The following is a 24,482-nucleotide window of genomic DNA, read 5'->3' on the forward strand; positions in this document are numbered from 1 at the left end:
TTACTGAACTTTTTGTTGAAAAATAAATATTTGGGCTTCCCGAGTGGCGCCACTACAGACCCGTGTTCGATCCAGGGCTGTATCACAACCGGCCGTGATTGAGAGTCCCATAGGGCGGGGCACAATTGGCCCAGCATCATCCAGGTTAGGGGAGGGTTTGACAGGGCTTGAGAGGATCTGCAGAGAAGAATGGCAGAAACTCCCCYAATACAGGTGCCAAAGGTGCTTCAACAAAGTACTGAGTAAAGGGTCTGTATATGTGATATTTCAGTTTTACATTTTTAAGAAATTTGCTTTTTTATTATGGGTATTGTGTGTAGATTGATGAGGATGAGAGATTGATGATGAAAAAACTATTTCATCGACTTTAGAATAAGGCTGTAACGTACAGAGTATAAAAAAGTATGTGGACACCCCTTCAAAATTAGTGGATTCGGCTATTTCAGCCACACCTGGTAAAATCGAGCACACAGCCATGCGACCTCCATAGACAAACATTGGCAGTAGAATGGCGTTACTGAAGAGCTCAGTGACTCAACGTGGCACCGTCATAGGATGCCACCTTTCCAACAAGTCACTTTGTCAAACTTCTGCCTTACTAGAGCAGCCCCGGTCAACTGTAAGTGCTGGTTTTGTGAAGTGTAAACGTCTAGGAGCAACAACGGCTCAGCCGCGAAGTGGTAGGCAAACAAGCTCCCAGAACGGGACCGCTGAGTGTTGAAGCATTTAGTGCATAAAAATCATCTGTCCTCGGTTGCAACACTCACTACCGAATTTCAAACTGCATCTGGAAGCAACTTCAGCTCAATAACTGTTTGTTGGGAGTTTAATGTAATGGGCTTCCATGGCCGAGGAGCGTAACACAAGCCTTAGATCACCATGCGCAATGCCAAGCGTCGGGCTGGAGCAGAGTAAAGCTTGCCACCATTGGATTCTAGAGCAGTGGAAACGTGTTCTCTGGAGTGATTAATCACGCTTCACCACCTGGCAGTCCGACGGATGAATCTGGGTTTGGCGGATGCCAGGAGAACGCTACCTGCCCGAGCGCATAGTGCTAACTGTAAAGTTTGGTAGGAGGAATAATGGTCTGTGGCTGTTTTTCAAGCCCCTTAGTTCCAGTGAAGGGAAATCTTAACGCTACAGCACACAATGAAATTCTAGATGATTATATACTTCCAACTTTGTGGGAACAGTTTGGGGAAGGCCCTTTCCTGTTTCAGCATGACAATGCCCACGTGCACAAAGCGAGGTCCATACGCAAATGGTTTGTTGAGATCGGTGTGGAAGAACTTGACTGGATTGCACAGAGCCCAAACCTCAACCCCATCGAACACCTTCGGGATGAATTGTAACACTGAATGCGAGCCATGCCTAATCGCCCAAAATCAGTGCACGACCTCACTAATGCTTGTGGCTGAATGGAAGCCCCACAGCAATGTTCCAACATCTAGTGGAAAGCCTTACCAGAAAAGTGGAGGCTGTTATATCAGCAAAGGGGGGGACAAACCCCATATTAATGCCCATGATTTTGGAATGAGATGTTCGACGAACAGTTGTCCACATACTTTTTGTGTAATGCAGTGTAACAATTGAGATGTACAAACTACGGCATAAGGGACTGATGAGCGGATAAGAGGCAAGCCGTAATTTCGATGATAATTCTTATGAGTGAGCTAAGACGGACGTACTCGACATTCCTATTTGTTCAGCACTTTTGAAATGGACAGCGACAGAATTCTAAAATGGGCCGTTCTTACATTATTCTCTCTGTATACCATGTCAAAACTGTAGGATAAACTTAAAATCAGTTTAACCTAATTTCTATCAGCATGCTAAATGTGCAACCAGAGGGGAAGAAAATAATTCTAGACCACCTTTACTCCACACACAGAGACGCAAACACAGCTCTCCCTCCATTTGGCAAATCTGACCCTAACTCTATCCTCCTGATTCCTGCTTGCAAGAAAAAAATTGGAAACACCAGTGACACATTCAATAAAAAAGTGGTCAGATGAAGCAGGCGCTAAAAACTACAGGACTGTTTTGCTAGCACAGACTGGTATATGTTCCGGGATTCTTCTGATGGCATTGAGGAGTGCACCACATCAGTAACTGGCTTTATCAATAAGTGCATCGAGGACGTGGTCCCAACAGTGACTATACGTACATACCCTAACCAGAAGCCATGTATTACAGGCAGCATCCGCACTGAGCCAAAGGGTAGAGCTGCCGCATTCAAGGAGCGGGACTCTAACCAGGAAGATAAGAAATCCCTCTATGCCCTCCAACGAACCATCACAGGCAAAACATCAATACAGTACTAAGATCGAATTGTACAACACCGGCCCCGATGCTCGTCGGATGTGGCAGGGCTTGCAAACCATTGCAGACTATAAAAGGGAACACAGACTATAAAAAGGGAAGCACAGCCGAGAGCTGCCCAGTGACACAAGCCTACCGGACAAGCTAAATAACTTCTATGCTTGCTTTGAGGCAAGTAACACTGAAACATGCATGAGAGCATCAGAAGTACCAGACGACTCACGCTCTCCGCAGCCGATGTGAGTAAGACCTTCAAACAGGTCAACATTCACAAGGCCGAAGGGCCAGACGGATTACCACGATGTGTACTTTGAGCACGCACTGACCAACTGGCAAGTGTCTTCACTGACATTTTCAACCTCTCCCTGTCTGAATCAATAATACCAACATGTTTCAAGCAGACCACCATAGTCCCTGTGTCCAAGAACACTAAGGTAACCTGCCTAAATGACTACCGACCCATAGCACTCACATCTGTAGCCATGAAATACTTTGAAAGGCTGGTCATGGCTCACATTATCCCAAAAACCCTAGACACACTCCAGTTTGCATACTGCACCAACAAATCCACAGATGATGCAATCTCTATTGCACTACACACTGCTCTTTCCCACCTGGACAAAAGGAACACCTATCTGAGAATGCTATTCATTGACTACAGCTCAGCGTTCAATACCATAGTGCCCTCAAAGCTCATCACTAAGCTAAGGACCCTGGGACTAAACACCTCCCTCTGCGACTGAATCCTGGACTTCCTGACGGGCCGCCCCCAGGTGGTGAGGGTAGGCAACAACACAACTGCCTCGCTGATCCTCAACACAGGGACCCCTCAGGGGTGCGTGCTCAGTCCCCTCCTGTACTCCCTGTTCACTCATGACTGCACGGTCAGGCACGACTCCAACACCATCATTAAGTTTGCTGATGACAACAGAAGGGTAGTGCGTATGGCCCAGTACATCACCGGGGTCAAGCTTCCTGCAATCCAGGACCTTTATACAAGGCAGTGTCAGTGGAAGGCCCTAAAAATTGCCAAAGACTCCAGCCACCCTAGTCATAGAGTTCTCTCTGCTACTGCACGGCAAGTGGTACCGGAGCGCCAAGTATAGGTCCAAGAGGCTTCTAAACAGCTTCTACCCTCAAGCCATAAGACTCCTGAACAGCTACTCAAATGGCAACCTAGACTACTTGCATTGCCCCCGCCCCCCCTTCTATGCTGCTGCTACTCTCTGTTATTATCTATGCATAGTCACTTATATAACTCTACCTACATGTACAAATTACCTCAATTACGTCGACACCGATGCCCCCGCACATTGACTCGGTACCGATACCCCCTGTATATAGCCCCGCTATTGTTATGTACTGCTGCTCCTTAATTATTTATTCTTATCTCTTACTTTTTTTGTGGTATTTTCTTAAAACTGTATTGAAGGTTAAGGGCTTGTAAGTAAGCATTTCACTGTAAGGTCTACACCTGTTGTATTATGGTGCATGTGACAAATAATATTTGATTTGAAATAATGGGGGCATGAAAACAGACAATGAAAACTCTTACAATATTCAATGACATTTCTCTCAAATCAGGCTATAGGCTACATGTGCACCACCAGGTCAGAACAGTGTATCTAAGGGTGAGACACATGGGCTTCTAACAGCTTACTACCCAACATACACTTAGTATTACTTTCTTAGCTACAGTATACATAGATCCCTGGCATATTACATAATTTACTGTATGTAGTAGCATACTAGACATATTTTTGGACTTTGTTGTGCTGTGCTCACTTGAACAGGAAGGTGGCGTGGCGGTCCGTCTTGTGGGCAAACTGTCATCAAACTTAGTCAAAGTCTGGCATTCTCTGGACAAAGTCATGCTGGATTGACAGCATGGCCATTGAATTCCAGCTCATTGTGTTGCGTGTGAATGTTTATCATTTTAAAGCTTGGAAAAGAGGCCCTATCAGACAGACGTTTTAAATCCTTAAACCCAGACTTGGACCACACACCCTGTCCACTGAATAGCAAGCAGGGGAAGCAAAACAGTGATTGCTTTGCGACACTTGCATTTTTCCACCGATTCCTTCCAAACTACTCATTGTTGAATTTGCGACTTGTTGTGTAACGCTTATGACCAATGGCCGATGAGCACCGATACGTTTTATCTATATTTTCTCTTCATACGAGAAGGATTGGAAAGGGTTTGCCAGTAGATTGTCGACGTGATTCATGATGACTGCTTGTCTAGCTAGCTAAGACTTTGAAAGTATGATGTTGGCATGATCAGTCCAATCAAAGCTACGGTAGACATGTGCTTTGACGTATTATTTTCTGAAATGTCTGTCCTATATCTTTTTTTCTTTTTGATGTATTTAACCACCAAACTATCTCCATCTATACATCCATAACACATTTTAACTGGTACCTAGCTACCTTCAGACTTGTGAGGGGTCCTAGAGCAAAACAACCGACATTTATGCGTGTGTGAGAGACTCGCCTTTCCATAGAGGACGCTTCTGGGGGGGGGGGGGGGGCGTAGTGCAAAACGGAGAACACCATGTGTTCATGAGAGTCTCATCTTTCCACAGACCATTTGGACTCTACAGACGTGAGAAGATCGATTTTCGGGATGTCTCATTTCTGACAAACACCGCTCTAGCTCTGCCACCTTTCACCACAGGTGCGACATCGTGCAACAACAAAAAAGATACCATCTCTAGCTTAAACTGACGGATTTTGATGCCGATGATTTATTATGCTAATTGATTCCACTTCTCGGGGGTTATTGACAGAAGGTGTGAGTTGTGCCCGTCTGGCAGCTTGTGTGTTACCGAGTGTACCAGGAAATAAACTAACTAAATAGCAGTAACCATTTATCCCAAAAGACTGAACGATTAATTTCAATGCTTTAGAATTGAATGAGTGTTCTATTAGGCTGTGAATGTGCTGATGTGAACTACAACCTATTAGAACAGAAGCGCGTGAGACTGTGTGGCTCATCATAAACTCTAATAAAGTGAAGGGGTTTCCTGTCACTGTGGTTACGGCGCATCTGTCTCATCTTCATACCTGTTCCAGGGTCTTGAACAGTAGAATATCTTTGCAGGCGTCCTGCAGCCGGCAGCGCTGCTCGTCTGTTTTGGGATGCACCACCCTCGGCTCCTCCACCTCGTCATCGTCATCTGGGTTAAAGGCCTCCGCGCACACTAGTGGGGGAACACTTAGATTGTAACACAAACTGTGTGGGGGGGGGGGGTTATACTGTAACACACATACTGGGGCAACAATATTACTGTAACAAACACCTAAAGAGTCATAGTAAGGCATTCCTCACTGTGCTAGTCACAACGAGGGAACACATTGTAAAGCACACTTCGGGGAACTGATACCAGTGTGACACACCCTGAGAAGTTATCAGCATATAGTGATACACTAAGACAGCCAGTAGTAACTTAGTGTCAACACCAAGGAGGCATTTAAAGGGCCGGTAAGATTACACCAGAGCAAAGATCTCTAGCTACACCTACTTAACATGCAAAACGTCTCCGCTGCAGATTACATTAGGGAGTAGTGACGTCAAACAGAACTCACCTGACACTCTGCGGTTGTATCTGCTGGGGGGAGGGGCTGGAGGGAAAGAGAGAGGGAGAGTTAGCAGTGAGCATGCTCTCCTGTTCACAGTTCACACGCCGCTGCAACTGTAGAGCCTGTGGTTCCGACCTCTGACATAAGTGCTAGCGGAGCGCTCTCAAACCCGGCAGAGAGAAACAACTCAAACACATGAAAGGAGACCCGACACGCATACATTTACGTATTCACACTCTACACTGCTATAAAGCCAGACCAAATAGAAAAATCACACAAAAAGAAGAAAGCACACCACCAAACCCACACATTTCCCAAATTCCCAACGCACAGCCTGTTGCGTGGGTGTCTTAGACGCAGACTCTTAGGGCTGTGACAGTAGGGTCGGACAGACAGCGGAACATGGATTGCCTGGAAGGCCAGTGTTGATCATGAATACGTATCCCGTGTACTCCGGTTGTGAATATGAATGTTTAATGAGTGAATGGAGGAAAGCTCCTATAGGGAGAGAGATAGAGGCCTGTGATGCGAGTGTGTGTACCGTGGGGTCCGTGAGGGGGGCAAACGACAGGACAGTGTCAATATCACAGCCCAGGGTTCCCATCCTCTGTCTCCCTTCACACTCTATTACCAAGCTGTCAGCAACCATTAACTGGGCCATGTGAACGCAGGCCCGATGTAGAGGCACACATTTCAAACCCCTCACCTTCCCCCTTCCTCATTGGGACACACTTCATAGTTTATTCCCTAGGGCCCATGGTCTACAGCTTAAAGACGTCCTCCAGCTATTTTGTGAAAAGCAATGTCCCAAGTATAAATACAGTAAAGTACACACACTTACAGTTGCACTCTTCAACTTCCAGATCATTTCAGCCAGTGGTTTTGAAAGTGGTGCCCCCGAACCAAAAGTGGTCCCGTCACCCATTTCGTATGACATTACGTCCTACAATTTCATTTTTGCAATTGGTGCTATAAATTTGTACGGCCTCCCCCTTGCTTGTGGGAACAATAGAGAACAAAAGAGGAAAGGTCCAACCCCCAGGGTTAACACCCGCCACCCAAATTTGGGTAGATTGAGACATTGTTGGGTAAGAATATATTTCACCAGCCACGTCGGCGAGTGGTCACAGAGCATTTGGGAACATTTAATAAAAGGCTACTTAAGTGTGACTATGTCCTCGTGTTTCTTGGCTAGTTACATCGTTCTGTTCACACGCTAGGTTGTTTTTCCAATATTAGTTTGTGTTTTCTGCAACTGTCTGCTGTGATTATCCTCTGACTGACACAGAATGCCCTGTTACCGTGGTAACGGCCCACCCCTTAAATGGGCATCTAAACATTGTCGTCTCACCTAATGACTCAAATAGTTGAGGGTACATTGAGATTGATTGAGCATGGACCACTCCAAAAAAAAAACATTTCATTCCTCATTAAAAACTCCCAAATACTTCAATTGTGCTCATAAAAGCGTAGAGCCCTGAACTATAATAATACATAGCCTAGCCGTATCGCTCAGCATTTTGTGGCAGGGTAGGTACTTTGTCGTGTCTTGATGTTCATTTGAAGAACTGTTTCTGTTTTTACTATTGTATCTAAATGATTCCGTTTGACATATTCAGGTCACAAAAATGAAATTGAGCAATATACCACATTACTACTTCTTACTAGCAATACATTTCTTGTTTTAGACACATTACAAAGCACTCTCATCCTTTAGTGATTTTTTGGTGCAATTTTTCTCTTCTTTCTACCTGCCACAGTGGCTAGTTCATTTCCTACCCTGCCCATGAGGATACCTGGAACACCTACTGAGATGTGCTTTTCTTAATGGAAATTCAACGGTAACAGAGCGATGCTGAGACTCAGGTTTTTCCACTTTAAAATGCATGTCAAACAAAAAAAACAATGATTGTTTAACTTTGCAAACCATACAATTTCCACTGAAAAGTTTACAAACACACATTTGCTTGAAGAACAGTGCAGACGCAAAGTTTGGTAACAGAATTACGGTTTGTGCGGTCATTCTGTTACCAAACGTTGCATCCGCACTGTTCTTCAAGCAAATGTGTTTTTATAAAATTTTCTGTGGACATTTTTAAAGTCGTCCTTGTGCATAGAGCTGTATGGTTTGTTTAACTATACAAATCATTGGGTTGTAAAGTATACACTTTTAAGTGGAAAATCAGAGTCAGCGTCACTCTGCTACCATGGAATTGCCAATAAGTAAATCAGGTGATAAATAAGGAGACTGGAGTAGGACCTTAATTCTTGCCGTTGCCCTAGATCTGTCCGTCTTCAGGTCAGTCAGACACACATCTGGGCCCGTATGTTTCAAGTGTCTCAGAGTAGGAGTGCTGATCTAGGATCAGGTCCCCTCTTGTCCATGTAGATTCGATTAGTTCAGTAGTCACATGCATGGTACAGTGAAATTGTTATGCTTCAAGCGCCAACAGTGCAGGCCCATTTAATACAAAAATCCCATTCATTATGATCCGAAAGGCAAAACTGATCAGCGATCAGCTCATCTTACCAAACCCTGAGCACTGACTGAAAATGGTGAGTAGAACCGGATTTTAGGAAATATATGCATGACTAAACTACTTTATTTTATTTTATAATTAAATAACGTTATTTCACTTCAGTGAGATAAAGTCACGGCCAGGGTGGCCATCGCCAGAATCTGGCACAAAGGGCATCAGCTGGCCAAGCATAAAGTTAAATAAGTGATTCATCATGTGAGAGGGAAGGGTGAAACAGCAGGCTAGTCCTAGGCTACTTTATGCGTTTTCAAATCGGTATCGTTTTATTATGTGTATTGATTTATATTAACATAATGGTTGTTTCAGGGTGTCATAATCATTATACTAAAGTGCATTTCTGGGAACCACGGGAACGAGTGTAGACTAAGTGTGCCATTGTGCAAGGACATGTGTATTTGCGTGTGCTGCGGGGTTTGTAAGGAGAGTGTGTGAAGTGCTCTCGCCTGTCGTCACGTATGGGGGATATCAAGTGCCTGAAGTTGCCTTGACAACAAAACACAAGGAAGACCTCATTGCCATAACAACCCCCCCCCCCCCCCGAAACTACCTCTTCCTTAGTGCCAGATTAACCCTCTATCTAACCCGGTATTTTCCCCCTCTATCACGATTGCAATTCATATGCTGCGCTGGCTGACGTCTAAATTGATTTCTATTACACGTTATCACTGTCTGCTGGCCCTGCTAATTGCAGCTAGAGCTGAAGATGATCAACGTGGCACTGCTCTACTCAGCCTGCCCATGTGAGGGAGGAGGGAGCAGAGGAGAAGGAGCAGAGGAGAAGGAGCAGTCAGAGAGCGCTTCCAAACAAAGAACCGTCGGTGTGAATGGTTTGTTGCATCCCACTCTTGTGTACAGAGCATAAACAAAATGGTGATAACGGATAGTGTGAATATTGACCAGACTGTCTGTGTACGGACTGCCCTGCTGTTAGTTGAGCAGGCTTCCCTCACCCCTCCCTCAATGTTGCTTTCTCACCTCTCAATCCCCACTCCCACTCATTATCTGTCAGTCTCTCGCTCTCCCTCTTGGTCCATTTCTTCCTCTCTCTCTCCCCCCTCTCCCTGTTTATCTCTCACGTACTTCCCCCTCCCCCGTGTTATAGTCAAGGCCGGTCTGATAAGCACTGGGTCATATGAAGAGCAGCCCGGGGAGGGAGAGGTGCGCCTCATGTGTCTCCTCGGCAACCACAAGCTCAGAGGGCGTGGCTTCGTTGATGTGGAGTGGAACATTGCAAACGGGGGGAGGGGGGGGGGGGTGACGTGGTCATCAAACATGGGTACAGTTAGTGGTTGGTTGTTCTCGCTGGTTGCGTTCTTACCAGATTCTAAGATCTCACAGCGCCTGGCCAAGTGTTTATCTCTTGGCACCACATGGACACGACAGAGCATTATCTTATATGAGCAGACAGAGCGACTGTTAATAAAGACAGGACTGTGAAGTAGCAACCAGTGTCAATGGGGACCTATTGGGCAGATCAGGAACACACAAGGACATTAAGAAGGGAAATGCTGTTGTGAGGCTGTAGGGCAAGAGACTAGGAGGGGACAGGAGGAGGTTAAGTCAGAACACGCTCTGTTGGCATACTGTTGTGGTTAGAGCACCGCGGGGACAGGGCAGGATAGGGGCATCAGTGTCTCCAAACCGACATGGCCGACCTTGCCAATGGGGCGAAGCCAGCCATGAAAGCAGTGGGGAGAACGGAGGCGGCTAGACTGGCTGGGAGCTCTCTCGCGCTCTCAGATACTGCCACGGCTGTATACAACTGTAAATGAGTCTATTGTAGTCAAGGCTGTCACACTGCTCAGATGATCAGATCTCACAATGCCTGGAGAAGTGTATAATGAGCACAGGAACCACTACATTAATACGATTTATACCATGGCACTGTTAAACTCCTCATTTTTAAGTGTGCATTATTTCCTTAGAAACGCACGGTATAATTAAATGTTCCATATTTGAGCTGCTTTTGAAAGCAAAAGTCAAATTGAAAACATTATTGGTGAATTGGATTTTCATAATAGCAAGCTAGGATGAGGGTTTGGTTAGCTACGCTAGCAAGTCTGTTTGGTTACCAAGGCAGCTTATGTAAGTAAACTTGCTAGCTACTTCGGTGGATGTTGTCACATTTCTATTGGCAAATTAATACATTTCTAGCAGCAAAGTTTGCTGACGACACAACAGTGGTAGGCCTGATCACCGACAACGATGAGACAGCCTATAGTGAGAAGGTCAGAGACCTGGCAGTGTGGTGCCAGGACAACAACCTCTCCATCAACGTGATCAAGACAAAGGAGATGATCGTGGACCACAGGAAAAGTAGGGCAGAGCACCCCGCCATTCTCATCGACGGGGCTGTAGATGAGCAGGTTGAGAGCTTCAAGTTCCTTGGAGTCCACATCACCAACGAACTGTCATGGTCCATACACACCAAGACAGTTGTGAAGAGGACACGACAACACCTATTCCCCCTCAGGAGACTGAAAAGATTTGGCATGGGTCCTCAGATCCTCAAAAGGTTTTGCAGCTCCACCATCGAGAGCATCATGACTGGTTGCATCACTGCCTGGTATGGCAACTGCTCGGCCTCCGACCGCAAGGCACTACAGAGGGTAGTGCGTACGGCCCAGTACATCACTAGGGCCAAGCCTCCTGCCATCCAGGACCTCTATGCCAGGCAGTGTCAGAGGAAGGTCCTAAAAATGGCCAAAGACTCCAGCCACCCTAGTCATAGACTGTTCTCTCTGCTACCGTACGGCAGGCGGTACCGGAGCGCCAAGTCTAGGTCCAAAAGGCTTTTACCCCCCAAGCCATAAGACTGAACAGCTAACTAAATGGCTACCCGGACTATTTGCATTGACACCACCCATTTTTACACTGCTGCAACTCTCATTTATTATCCAAGCAGTCAATTTACCTCTACCTCTACGTACATATTACCTCAATTACCTCGACTAACCTGTGCCCCTGCACATTGACTCTGTACCCGTACCCCCTGTATATAGCCTTGTTACTGTTATTTTATTGTTGCTCTTTAATTATTAGTAATTTTTCTAGATTTTTTTTTTCATTTATTCTTTACTTTATTTAGTAAATACGTTAACACTTATTTTTTCTTAACTGCATTGTTGGTTAAGGGATAGTAAGTAAGCGTTTCACTGTAAGGTCTAAACCGGTTGTATTCGGCGCATGTGACAAATAAAATTGGATTTGAAATATGTTCATTTATAGCCATGGTATAAAAGGCATAATCAACTCCAGGGCTCTATGCGTTCTCTGGAAAACAATGGAACTCCGTGGAAGGTCAGTTCCACTCTGCTAACGCGTCGTGGAACGCACCTTCCGCATCATGCACTATTTTCCAGGGAACGCACAGCCCCTCGCCGATTATCCCTTAAGTAGCCTATAGCCTATGGATTAAGATATCTTCTGAGATACGCGGCAGCCCAGCGGCAATAGACCAGCTGGAAGGCGAGCCATTGGCTGCGTCTGAAATGGTTACCTATTTCCCCCCCCCAAAAATCAGCCATATTGAATAGGGTGCCACTTCGGACGCAGAAATGGTTGTGTCTGCAGGCTTGTTGCTAATGCTCCTCTGTGCGGATGCTGGACATCTGCTAAGCGGATTGCTTTGACACAACCTCTTAACCAGTGATCAGTGAGGCCCAAGCCGCAAGGAGACAAGGTTAGCCTTACCTCATACTTCACTATGTTACTCTTTTATACACATGCATGCACTCACTGACTCTCTCAAGAGGGCACAGCTGTGTGTGTGTGTGTGTGTGTGTGTGTGTGTGTGTGTGTGTGTGTGTTCCCCTGTACGTTTATAGCCCTGTCATTTGTATTTATTTAGCCAGGATAGTCTACCTCGGTAACAATTGCCACTGTTTAACAGCGAGTCCTGTCCAATTTCAGCCCTGCTGTTTTTCCTCACATTACACACATCTCTGTGTTTAACGCATACGTGTTCCAAACAGCCCTGACGACGATGGGTCAAGGAACGTTGCAGTTGGCTTCATTCACCCCTTCAGTCCTCTGTGCTATCAATAATGTGCTGCATTTACAGACGTCACCAGTCAATGTGGCCCCTCCCCAAACTGCACCGCTCAGCACTTGACAGCACTGTATAGACTAGTCACTGGGCTGAGTAAATCCAGTCACACACACACACACAGTCTAATCCACCATTTTCCCTGAACATCAAGGCAGTGGTGTGGCAAGGAGGCGTGGATAAGTGATCACGGCGAGTGAATATGCACCGTGTTTTGCGTTTCACGCCGCTTTAATAAACCTCTCGTCATGTGAGAGTCAGCTGTGGATGCGGAGTTTGTACACAAAAGCCAGTGATAAATTGTTGTTTTGCTACCAAATCGTAGAGGCCCTGTACACGCTACAACGAGCCATGCTAAGCAAGGACTGTTGAAAATGATTGGACATTTTGGTCATTTATCAGACTAAGAGCGACTTACAGTTCATTCAGCTTAAGGTTGCTAGCTAGGTGGGACAACCACATATCACAGTCATAGTGAGTACATTTGTCCTCAATAACGTAGCTACCAGCAAAATCAGCAATAGTAAGAAAAGTCAGCTAGTATGGGGAAAAATGTATGGTATGTCGGGGAAATTGCTGGGAAAAAGGGCAGGCCAAATGCTGGGAAAACATGTACGACTGGCTACTTTTCCCACACCCACCACAAGTTACCACTGTGTGACAGAGAACATTACACACACATTCCACACACAGGCTGTTCGGTTTTCTGCTCTTTTGCGAGAGGATTTCCACTACAAGCTGAAGTACAAGAGATTACTCCGAATTTTCAGCTCGTCTACAACTGTTGTACTCAAGGAAATTAATGAGATATATATATATATATTTTATCTCCCTGTGTCTTTTCCGGCTTTCCCTCTCTCCCTGTCAATCTGCCTCTTTTACTATGCCCAACGCTCGCTCTTCGTCACTCCACATTTCCCTCCCCCTATCTAACTCTCCCTCTCCAGACTAAAGTCCTTAAAAGGAAGTGGCCCTGTCCTGTTTAGTGCTTGCGTTGTTAACCCCTTCATGTCAGAGAGGTCTGGGTGCCAATTTTATGGCAGATGCACTAGCTAGGACTTTGGCCAAAGATGTAACAACTCCACATTGGTCGACTATAGCCTAAGTCAAGTGGAAGCTTGTTGCGTGGGCAGAGAAAGAGCAGCGACCCATTCGAGGGTCTAGAGACCGCCATGTTCAAACCTAGTCCTGGTGGTGGTGACGAACAGCACTGACTCACATGTGCCCATTTACAGTAACAAAGCCTCTCTACTTGTGTTTAAACTTCACAATTGAAAGCGTGTTAACCAGTGGTCACCAACCGGTCGATCACGATGGACCGGTCGATCGCCGAGGCATTCCTAGTCGATCGCCAAACATTTCTGTAAAGAAACCAACGATAAAGCCACACGTTAACATTTGGCGGTAGGTGCACTTGATTCAGCAGCCCTAGCGACGGGAAGGCAAAGTGTTCCCATTTTGAACCATTTCACGTGTCCGAAGGTAGAACTCCGCCTACCCCGGCAGGCCCTAGTCGATCGCCAAACATTTCTGTAAAGAAACCAACGATAAAGCCACACGTTAACATTTGGCGGTAGGTGCACTTGATTCAGCAGCCCTAGCGACGGGAAGGCAAAGTGTTCCCATTTTGAACCATTTCACGTGTCCGAAGGTAGAACTCCGCCTACCCCGGCAGGCCCAGAGAGCAAATCAAGTGCACCTACAGGCCTACCGCTGGCCAATCAGATCGCTCAGATCACCGTGTCGGGACAGTTACCTCGAGCCATAGACTGTAAAAGAAAGCAGAGAGCACAGCATAGTTGACACCGTGAGATTTCAAAAACATAAAACCGGTTGGTGACCACCGGTTAACACGCTTTCAATTGTGAAGTTTAAGCACAAGTAGAAAGGCTTTGTTACTGTAAATGGGCACATGGGAGTCTGTGCCATTTATGTTACCAACACCAGAGAGCTAGGCACTGCTGTTTCTATGAGTGAGTTCATGTTTAAGTTGTTATTCAGCACTGTCAACACTTTTATAAGCCATAAAATGTGCGTTCTCCCTACAACGTGTGTGCTACAGTGTTTCGATAAGCTTGCATTTTTTATTAGCGGCTTGTCTCTTTTATATGGAGCAATATTTCACTTTATCTGGAAATCGGATTAACGACATGAATTGGTGCATGGGGCAGAAATAACGCATCAGCTGGAAGACTGTGTCCCCTTTTCTCAGTGAAGGGAGAGAGAGCGGAGGGACGGTGAGTCCGGTGAGCTGCTCCCTCCCTCTACTCAGACGCAGGCCCTCAGTCCAGTAAAAAAAGAAAAAAAAGCTAATGATTACGCTCACTCAGCTAAGGAACAGCTGCTCTTTCCATGACATAGACTGACTAGGTGAATTCAGGGGAAAGCTATGATCCCTTATTGATGTCACTTGTTAAATCCACTTCAAAATCAGTGTAGATGAAGGGGAGGAGACTGGTTAAACATTCACTACGCAGAAATCACTCTGACATTTCCTGGTTGCTGAAATTGTAAATAGTTCCGCTAATTTTCAGTTCGTGACAAAACAAGCTAGTATAGTGTAAAGAGTCATTGTACCATCTAAACTGCTGTGAAATACCTTTCCCATAATCAAAAATATTGTATTTTCAGCTGTTTGAAATTGGTATAGCAAACCGAAAGTAAAAGCTGCAAAACTGAAACTTATGAACTGGAAGCCTATAAATAGCGCACATAGAACAGATCTACCGCTTCTTAGACTCGCTTTCAATGAGAATGAGCGATCTATAAGTACAATTGGTTGGGTCGCCCAAAAAGTTACATATTGCAGCTTTAAAGAAGGATTCTTAAGCCTTGAGACATGGATTGAGTAGGTTTGCCATTCAGAGGGTGAACGGGCAAGACAAAAAGATTGAAGTGCCTTTGATAGAGCCCTAGGTGGGTATGGGATATAGTGCTTCATAAGCTGTTTATTCGATTGTGGGGTTTGAATAGTGTGAGAAGACAACATATTTGGTGAGAATCACAAGATAGGGTACAAAACAAATTCTACCTCTTAAAAGGGGCAGTAGCCTACATTGGGTGTATAATTTTCAATTACAGGATTACTTCATCTGCAGTTTTTTTTCTGCTGTCTATTCTGTTACCAATAATAAAAAATTAAATAAAAATATTTCCTTAGGTGGTGGATCAACTTTAATATTGCAGCTTCCATCAATATAATTGTCTGCATCATTTACAATCCCCCATATATTTTTGGTGTAAATACACACACACTTTTAAACTATATTTTCCTTTATTATTCCCTGCAAACCCTACCAACCCTCCCCTAATTGGAGTAAACTAATAAACAATAACACTTAGGCTTCCACTTCCAGCTGAAACAAGCTATATACATTTTACAGGCACAATCTATTTGATAATAGTTATTTTAGGTTTGTTTTTAGTCCTGGCCTTCCTTTATTTTTGATATCCATCCAGTTCTGAACCTATATACATTTTACAGATTCTTTTTTACAATTGTTATCTTGTTGTCATTAGTCCCACCCTTCAGCTTCATTCAACCCCTACCATATATCTCTTAACACCATCCATTTTGGATTTCTATTTGCCATATATATTTCAACTGTGTTGTGATGCTTCACTACACTTCTGAACCTTTCTATTCTCACAGTTTCTACAGATTTTAAATTAAAGATGATTATTTTAGCTTTTTTTTTTATTGATCGATTGACTATGACTTTTCAAATAACCCAGTATTGCTATCTGCAGAGTTAGCTCCAGGTAAAATGTTGCATTTCTTCAGCCTTTCCCGGACCTGTGACCAAAAACGAGCTACGTATGGACAGTAACAAAATAAATTATCTAATGACTCTGCCTCTTCGCAGCAAAATCTGCAGAGCTGGGAAGGTTGACAGACACCACACACACACACACACACACACACACACACACAAAAGTTTGGGGTCACTTAGAAATTTCCTTGTATTTGAAAGAAAAGCTAAAAAATGTGTCCATTAAAATAACATCAAATTGATCAGAAATACAGTGTACACATTGTTAATGTTGTAAATGACTATTGTAGCTGGAAACGGCTGATTTTTAATGGAATATCTACATAGGCGTACAGAGGCCCATTATCAGCAACCATCACTCCTGTGTTCCAATTGCACCTTGTGTTAGTTAATCTAGGTTAATCCTTTTCTAAAAGGCTAATTGATCATTAGAAAACCCTTTTGCAATTATGTTGGGACAGCCGAAAATTGTTGTCCTGACTTAAAGAAGCAATAAAACTGGCCTTCTTTAGACTAGTTGAGTATCTGGAGCATCAGCATTTGTGGGATCGATTACAGGCTCAAAATGGCCAGAAATAAAGTACTTTTTTTTAATGGAATGGTCTGCCTACCCATGTGAGAGACGCAGACTTGGTCTCAACTTTTAAGTCTTTACTGAAGACTCATCTCTTCAGTGGGTCATATGATTGAGTGAACGGAAAGGCTCTGGAGCAACGAACCGCCCTTGCTGTCTCTGCCTGGCCGGTTCCCCTCTCTCCACTGGGATTCTCTGCCTCTAACCCTATTACAGGGGCTGAGTCACTGGCTTACTGGTGCTCTTTCATGCCATCCCTAGGAGGGGTGCGTCACTTGAGTGGGTTGAGTCACTGACGTGATCTTCCTGTCTGCGTTGGGGCCCCCCCTTGGGTTGTGCCGTGGTGAAGATCTTTGTGGGCTATACTCAGCCTTGTCTCAGGATAGTAAGTTGGTGGTTGAAGATATCCTGCTGTTTTCAACTCTAGAGACCGCAGGAGCGGTAGCGATACTCTTAATGATCGGCTATGAAAAGCCAACTGACATTTACTCCTGAGGTGCTGACTTGGCTGCACCCTCGAAAACTACTGTGATTATTATTATTTGACCATGCTGGTCATTTATGAACATATTGGCCATGTTCTGTTATAATCTCCACCCGGCACAGCCAGAAGAGAACTGGCCACCCCTCATAGCCTGGTTCCTCTCTAGGTTTCTTCCTAGGTTTTGGCCTTTCTAGGGAGTTTTTCCTAGCCACCGTGCTTCTACACCTGCATTGCTTGCTGTTTGGGGTTTTAGGCTGGGTTTATGTACAGCACTTTGAGTTATCAGCTGATGTAAGAAGAGCTATATAAATACATTTGATTTGATATTTTCTTCTGAATCTCGTCAGTCTATTCTTGTTCTGAGAAATGAAGGCTATTCCATGCAAGAAACTTCCAAGTAACTCAAGGTCTCGTACAACGCTGTGTACTACTCCCTTCAGAGAACAGAGCAAACTGGCTCTAACCAGAATAGAAAGAGGAGTGGGAGGCCCCGATGCACAACTGAGCAAGAGGACAAGTACATTAGAGTGTCTAGTACCCGCAAACTAGTACCCACAAACACCAGTCTCAACGTCAACAATGAAGAGGCAACTCCGGGATACTGGCCTTCTAAGCAGAGTTCCTCTGTCCAGTGTCTGTTATTTTTCCCATCTTAATCTTTTCTTTTTATTGGCCAATCTGAGATATGGCTTTTTCTTTGCAACTCTGCCTAGAAGGCCAGCATCCCGGAGTCGCTTCTTCACTGTTGATGTTGAGACTGGTGTTTTGCGGGTACTATTTAATGAAGCTGCCAGCTGAGGACTTGAGGTGTTTTGAATCCGGCGTCGTTTTGCGTGTCAATTCATAAATCATGTGCCATGGAATCAGTACATCGAAAATCTCTTCCCAACTTTGCAATCTATATAGCACAGCTGTCAATTGTTTGGTCCTGAAATTAAACTGGTATATTTTTTATTTATCACAATTTTCTTTTAACCAATTTTGGTCTTTAATGCAGACAAGTTCCTTACTTTTTCCCCCTTCCACTTGCCTCTTCCATTTTTGCGGAAATGCTGCAATTCGTTGGTTGTGATTTTGGGTAGAGCAGACATTTCCATTTATTTGTGTTGGCTGCATGTGTGACATAAGTAGGACTGGTGGAGTTATGATATCATTTACAAAGATTATACCTTTTCTAAAAAAAAAAATTGAAAAATATATTTTTTATCAATTAGTATATTGTTGTTCAACCACAATATTTGTTGTATTATTTGTTCTGTCTTTTCTGGTGAATTAAACTGAAATTGCAACCAACTTTCTATGGCTTCTTTAAAAAAAATAACCATATTTTGGATATTATTTCATCTTCAAATAACGGAAAGTGAGCGGTTGTAATCTGAATAAAGGGGAAAAGGCCATTCTTGAACATTGGATGAGACATTCTTACTAATTTACTAGAGAACCAGTTTGGATTTAAGTATAACTTTTGTATGACTGATGCCTTTAGTGAGAGGTCTAACGCTTTAATATTTAATCATTTCTGCCCTCCGAAATCACATGCATGTACATGTTAATAGTATCATCTGATTAAAATGATGTCTCATATTTGAACTAAAACACAATCTATTAGCTTCCAGAATATAAGTAGGTATATCTAGCTGTCCGATAACACGTTCTGATGAAATGGCTTGTCCTGCACTTTGTAAAAACCCACAGTGCATTGGGTGAATGCTGGAAAAAGGTCTAGGTTCCTTTCTAAACAGATATGTGAATGTAAAGAGGACTTGAACAACCAAACAGGTGGAGTGAACTGGCAGGGGGCATAAAGAGAACAGAGTTATTTAGCTTTCTTTCTTACCACAGAGTTTTAAAGAGGACTCAGATCAGTTATTTTAAAAGAGGCTAATATGTGAAAACACCCTTAGTGAACTACTACTGAACCCCTGCGCTTATCTACTGTCTGATTAGGCAAGGTCGCTGCCTGTCCACTTTATTCCCACTCTAATTGGTTTAGAGAGGACAGGGTCGAGGTTGTGGCCGGGACAGTATTCACTCTGCGTTGACAAGACAAGGTCATTTCAGACAAAAACCTGGAAAATGTTTGTCAGGCATCTTCCATGTCTATTTTCATGTATTGTAGCCAGTGTTTGAGAGGTAACTACATTTTGCAGTAGCTTGGTGGTAGTTGAACTAAATTCAAATCTTGGTAGTGTTTTCAGTAGTTAATCACTTTTTTGCAATGTAGCGGTGTAGCTAACTAATGGCACTCCACTCGTTTTTTGGGCCAAAAATATGGTGAAGTAGTCAAGAATTTCCCTTGAAACAGTTTGTATTTAATAGGCTAAATTACACATTCTGTTAACATCCGAGTCTAGAGTGATCGGTTCTTGCAATTTGTAGTCTATGAAACTTCAGATTTAGATATGAAAATGTATCATGACGTAGTGAACTACTTTTTCAGAGTAACTTTAGTTAAGTAACTATATGTTTCTTTAGTGTAGCTTAACTTCAAGTGTTAGGTAATTGGTAAAATATATTTTCAGTACCTTCCCCAACACTGATTACAGCCCATATTATGCCTAGTCAACTAAAATACCATACATATAAATCGGTACTATTTGTTAGAGAGAGCCAGGCGATTAGTTCCCTCGGCTCCAGGACCTTTCCAGTGACCCCACCCCAAATGCATATTTTATAAATAATGTCTGAGTGTGCCCCTGTCTATTCATGAATTTGAAAAACAAGAAAATGGTGCCGTCTGGTTTGCTTAATGTAAGGAATTTGAAATCATTTATACTTTTGATACTTAAGTATATTTTAGCGATTACATTTACTTTTGATACTTAAGTATATTTAAAACCAAATACTTTGACTTTTACTCAAGTAGTATTTTACTGGGTGACTGTCACTTGAGTAACTTTCTATTAAAAAAGGTATCTATACTTTTACTCAAGTATGACAATTGGGTACTTTTTCCACCACTCCCCCACCCTGACAGCCTCTGTCTCTCTGTCTTGTTAAGCCCACTCTCCCTAAACTAGTGTTTCCCCCCCAACTTCAGTCCTCGAGTACCCCCCAACAGCACAACATTTTTGTCGTAGTCCCGGACAGAGTCACCTGATTAATCCAGGGCTTGATGATTAGTTGACAAGTTGAATCAGGTGACGTTGTCTGGGGGGGGGGGGGGGGGGTACTCGAGGACAGGATTTGGGAAACACTACACTAAACCACCTTGTATAATCAGATCGAGAAGCTATGCCGTCACACCCAGCGCAGGGAGAGTAAGATCTGAGTGTGTTAATCCTGACGGCTGCTATGTGCCTGAGTGAGTGAGAGCCAGGACCAGAAAATAGTCAGGACAGGCTTGACGGTGTGTTTTAAACTTGATTTCAATTTCACTGTTAACGATATTACAGTGGACCGGTAGTATCAAAATAGAAGTCAGGCAATCTGGGGCACAAAGCCATAGATTATCAACTACATCAGTGGAGGCATTTATCAAAGCATGCAACAAGTTAACACTTTTTGCAGTCTCATTGTTAGCTATGTCATATTGTTATGGAATGCAAAATAACCTATGTACAGCACACTGAACAAAAATATAAATACTACCGAGTTATAGTTCATTGTCCCGGGTTTGTGGCTGTCGAGATCCCTGCTGTTTGTTGTTATCAATCTTCTCCGTGACCTGCCCTGTCTGGAACTATGAGGAGTAACAGCGTAACCTACGTTGCTAGCTACCATGACAAAGACCAAAGCCGGCGGGAGTACCGTTGAGGACAGTGGTGTCTCTCTATCACACGTGTAGGATCTTTTAAAATGAGAAAAAAAGAAAGAAAAAGAGACCTACAAGCAGTTGTTACAACAACAAGAAAATAGCTTCAAGTGTTGTGTCCAAATACTGGTGAATTCCACTAATAAAAGAATGGACGACCTGACCAGAGAGGTCGAGGACCTGAAGAACAGCTTGCAGTTTTGCCAGGGTCAGCTCGATGAGTTGAAACAGGAGAACGGCAAGATGACAGCAATCTAAGTCATTGAGAGAGGACATAATTGATGTATGTGAATCCATGATAACAATGACAGCTCTGATTTATCTCGAGAGACAATCAAGGCGGAACAACATGGTTGTGGACAGAATTGCAGAATCTCCACATGAGCCCTGGATGGAGTCTGAGGACAAAGTGAGGGAATTGATCTCTGAGAAATTGAAGATGGACCACAGGAAGACTGAGATGGAGCGCGCACACAGGACTGGAAAACCCACCCCCGGCCCAGGTGATAGACCCAGGCCGATAGAGGTCAAGTTCCTGAGGTTAAAGGACACGGTAGGTGTTCTGGAAAGAGCCAAGAACTTGAGAGGAACTCATATCTTCCTCAACGAGGACTATCCTGAAGCTGTGAGCCAGAAGAGGACAGAACTGATCCCAGCCATGAAAGCTGCCAGAGCCCCTGGGGACATTGCTTACATCCGCTATGACAGGCTTTGTCCACCCTACCTCCCAGAAGCCTGGAAGGATGAGAGAGCCAAGCCTATGGGTTTGTAGCTTAAACCCCGCAGCACGCACGCACACACACACAGACCAATTGATTAATGGACTGCTGAATATATTTTTTTAAATATTTTTTGCTTTGTTTGCTCTTTTCAGTATTAAGCCCATCTCTGATAAGCTACTCAGGAAAAGGCTGAAAATAGCCCATATTAATATATGTAGCCTTAGAAATAAGGCTCATGAAATCAATAACTTGCTAAAATCAGATAACGTTCATATATTAGCCATTTCTGAGACTCACTTACTGTAGATAACACATTTGATGATACAGCAGTAGCAATACAGGGATATAACATCTATAGAAGAGACAAATTCTTATGGGGAGGTGTTGCTGTACACACACACACACACACACACACACATACAGAGCCATATCCCTGTAATGCTTAGAGAAGATCTTATGTCAAGTGTTATTGAAGTGTTGTGCCAAGTGAACCTGCAACCACATCTAAAGCCTTTTCTTTTGGGGTGTTGCTACAGGCCACCAAGTGCTAACAATCAGTATCTAAATAATGTGTGTGAAATACTTGATAGTGTATGTGCTGTAAACAGAGAGGTCTACTTTCTTGGGGACCTGAATATTGACTGGTTTTCATCAAGCTGTCCGCTCAAGAGGAATCTTCTTACTGTAACCAGTGACTAATCTGGTTCAGGTTATTAATCAACCTACAAGGGTGTTTACAAACACTATAGGAACAAGATCATCCACATGTATCGATCACATTTTTACTACTGTGGAACTTTGTTCTTAAAGCTGTATCAGTACCCATTGGATGCAGTGATCACAATATAGTGGCTATATCCAGGAAAGCCAAAATTCCAACAGCTGGGCCTAAAATAGTGTATAAGAGATCATACAAAATATTTTGCTGTGACTCTTATGTGGATGATGTTAAAAATATTTGTTGGTCTGATGTGATTAATGAGGAGCATCCAGACGCTGCACTTGATGAATTTATGAAATTGCTTCTTCCAATTATTGATAAACATGCACCTGTTAAGAAACTGACTGTTAGAACTGTTAAGGCTCCATGGATTGATGAGGAATTGAAAAACTGTATGGTTGAAAGAGATGGGTCAAAAGGAGTGGCTAATGAGTCTGGCTGCACACCTGACTGGCTTACTTACTGTAAATTGAGAAATTATGTGACTAAACTCAACAAAAAGAAGAAGAAACTGTATTATGAAGCCAAAATCAATAATATAAAGAATGATGGAAAAGAACTTGAGTACTTTAAATGAAATTATGGGCAGAAAGACAAATTCAACTACATCTTTCATCAAATCAGACAACTTATTCATCACAAAACCATTTGATGTTGCCAATTATTTTAATGATTATTTCATTGGCAAAGTGGGCAAACTTAGGCAGGAAATGCCAACGACGAACAGTGAGAAATTGTATTCATGCATAAAAGAAAGAAAAGCATTGCAAGTTTGAATTTTGTAAAGTTAGTGTGGGAGAGGTGGAACAATTATTGTTATCGATCAATAATGACAAACCTCCTGGCATTGACAACTTAGATGGAAAGCTACTGAGGATGGTGGCTGACTCTATAACCACTCCTATCTGTTATATTTTTTGTCTTTGTCCTCAGGCCTGGAAAGTAATTCCGCTACCCAAGAGCGGTAAAGCGGCCTTTACTGGTTCTAACAGCAGACCTATAAGCTTGCTGCCAGGTCTTAGCAAACTGTTGGGGAAAAATTGTGTTTGACCAAATACAATGCTATTTCTCTATAAAAAAATTAACATCAGACTTTCAGCATGCTTATAAAGAAGGGCACTCAACATGTACTGCACTGACACAAATTACAGATTGGTTGAAAGAAATTGATAATAAGAAGATTGTGGGAGCTGTACGGTTAGATTTCAGTGCAGCCTTTGATATTATTGACCATAACCTGTCGAAAAAAACTAGAGTTATGGCTTTTCAACCTCTGCCATATCGTGGATTCAGAGCCATCTAATAGAACTCAGAGGGTTTTCTATCATGGAAGCTTCTCTAATGTCAAAAATGTAAAGTGTCGTGTACCGCAGGGCAGCTCTCTAGGCCCTCTACACTTTTTTTTATTCTTACCAATGACCTGCCACTGGTATTAAACAAAGCATGTGTGTCCATGTATGCTGATGATTCAACCATATACATGTGTCAGCAACCACAGCTAATGCAGTCACTAAAACCCTTAAAGAGTTGCAGTCTGTTTTGGAATGGGTGGCCAGTAATAAACTGGTATTGAACATCTACAGCTAAGAGCATTGTATTTGGTACAAATCATTGTAGACCTCAGCTGAATCTGGTAATGAATGGTGTGGCTGTTCAACAAGTTGAGGAGACTAAATTACTTGGCGTTACTTTAGATTGTAAACTGTCGTGTTCAAAACGTATAGATTCAACGGTTGTAAAGATAGGGAGAGGTCTGGCCGTAATAAAGAGATGCTCTGCTTTTTTGACGCCACACTCCAAAAAGAAAGTTCCGCAGGCTCTAGTTTTGTCTAATCTTGATTATTGTCCAGTCGTGTGGTCCTGTGCTGCAAGGAAAGACCTAGTTAAGCTGCAGCTGGCCCAGAACAGAGTGGTACGTCTTGCTCTTAATTGTAATCAGAGGGCTGATATAAATACTATGCA

General features: G+C 43.4%; 1 protein-coding gene across 1 annotated transcript in view; it reads right to left on the minus strand.

Annotated features, from left to right (window-relative positions):
* Positions 1-24,482, minus strand: part of LOC111966273 (cAMP-dependent protein kinase type II-alpha regulatory subunit) — a 41,451-nt gene that overhangs the window by 7,551 nt on the left and 9,418 nt on the right. Inside the window, exons 2-3 of the mRNA XM_023990779.2 lie at positions 5,911-5,946; positions 5,389-5,525 (exon numbers count right to left, since the gene is read on the minus strand). Of these exons, the coding sequence (XP_023846547.1) occupies positions 5,389-5,525; positions 5,911-5,946 (173 nt within the window). The remainder of the gene's footprint in view (positions 1-5,388; positions 5,526-5,910; positions 5,947-24,482) is intronic.

This window comes from Salvelinus sp. IW2-2015, linkage group LG7 (genome assembly GCF_002910315.2).
Source record: "Salvelinus sp. IW2-2015 linkage group LG7, ASM291031v2, whole genome shotgun sequence".
Classification (NCBI taxonomy): Eukaryota; Metazoa; Chordata; class Actinopteri; order Salmoniformes; family Salmonidae; genus Salvelinus; species Salvelinus sp. IW2-2015.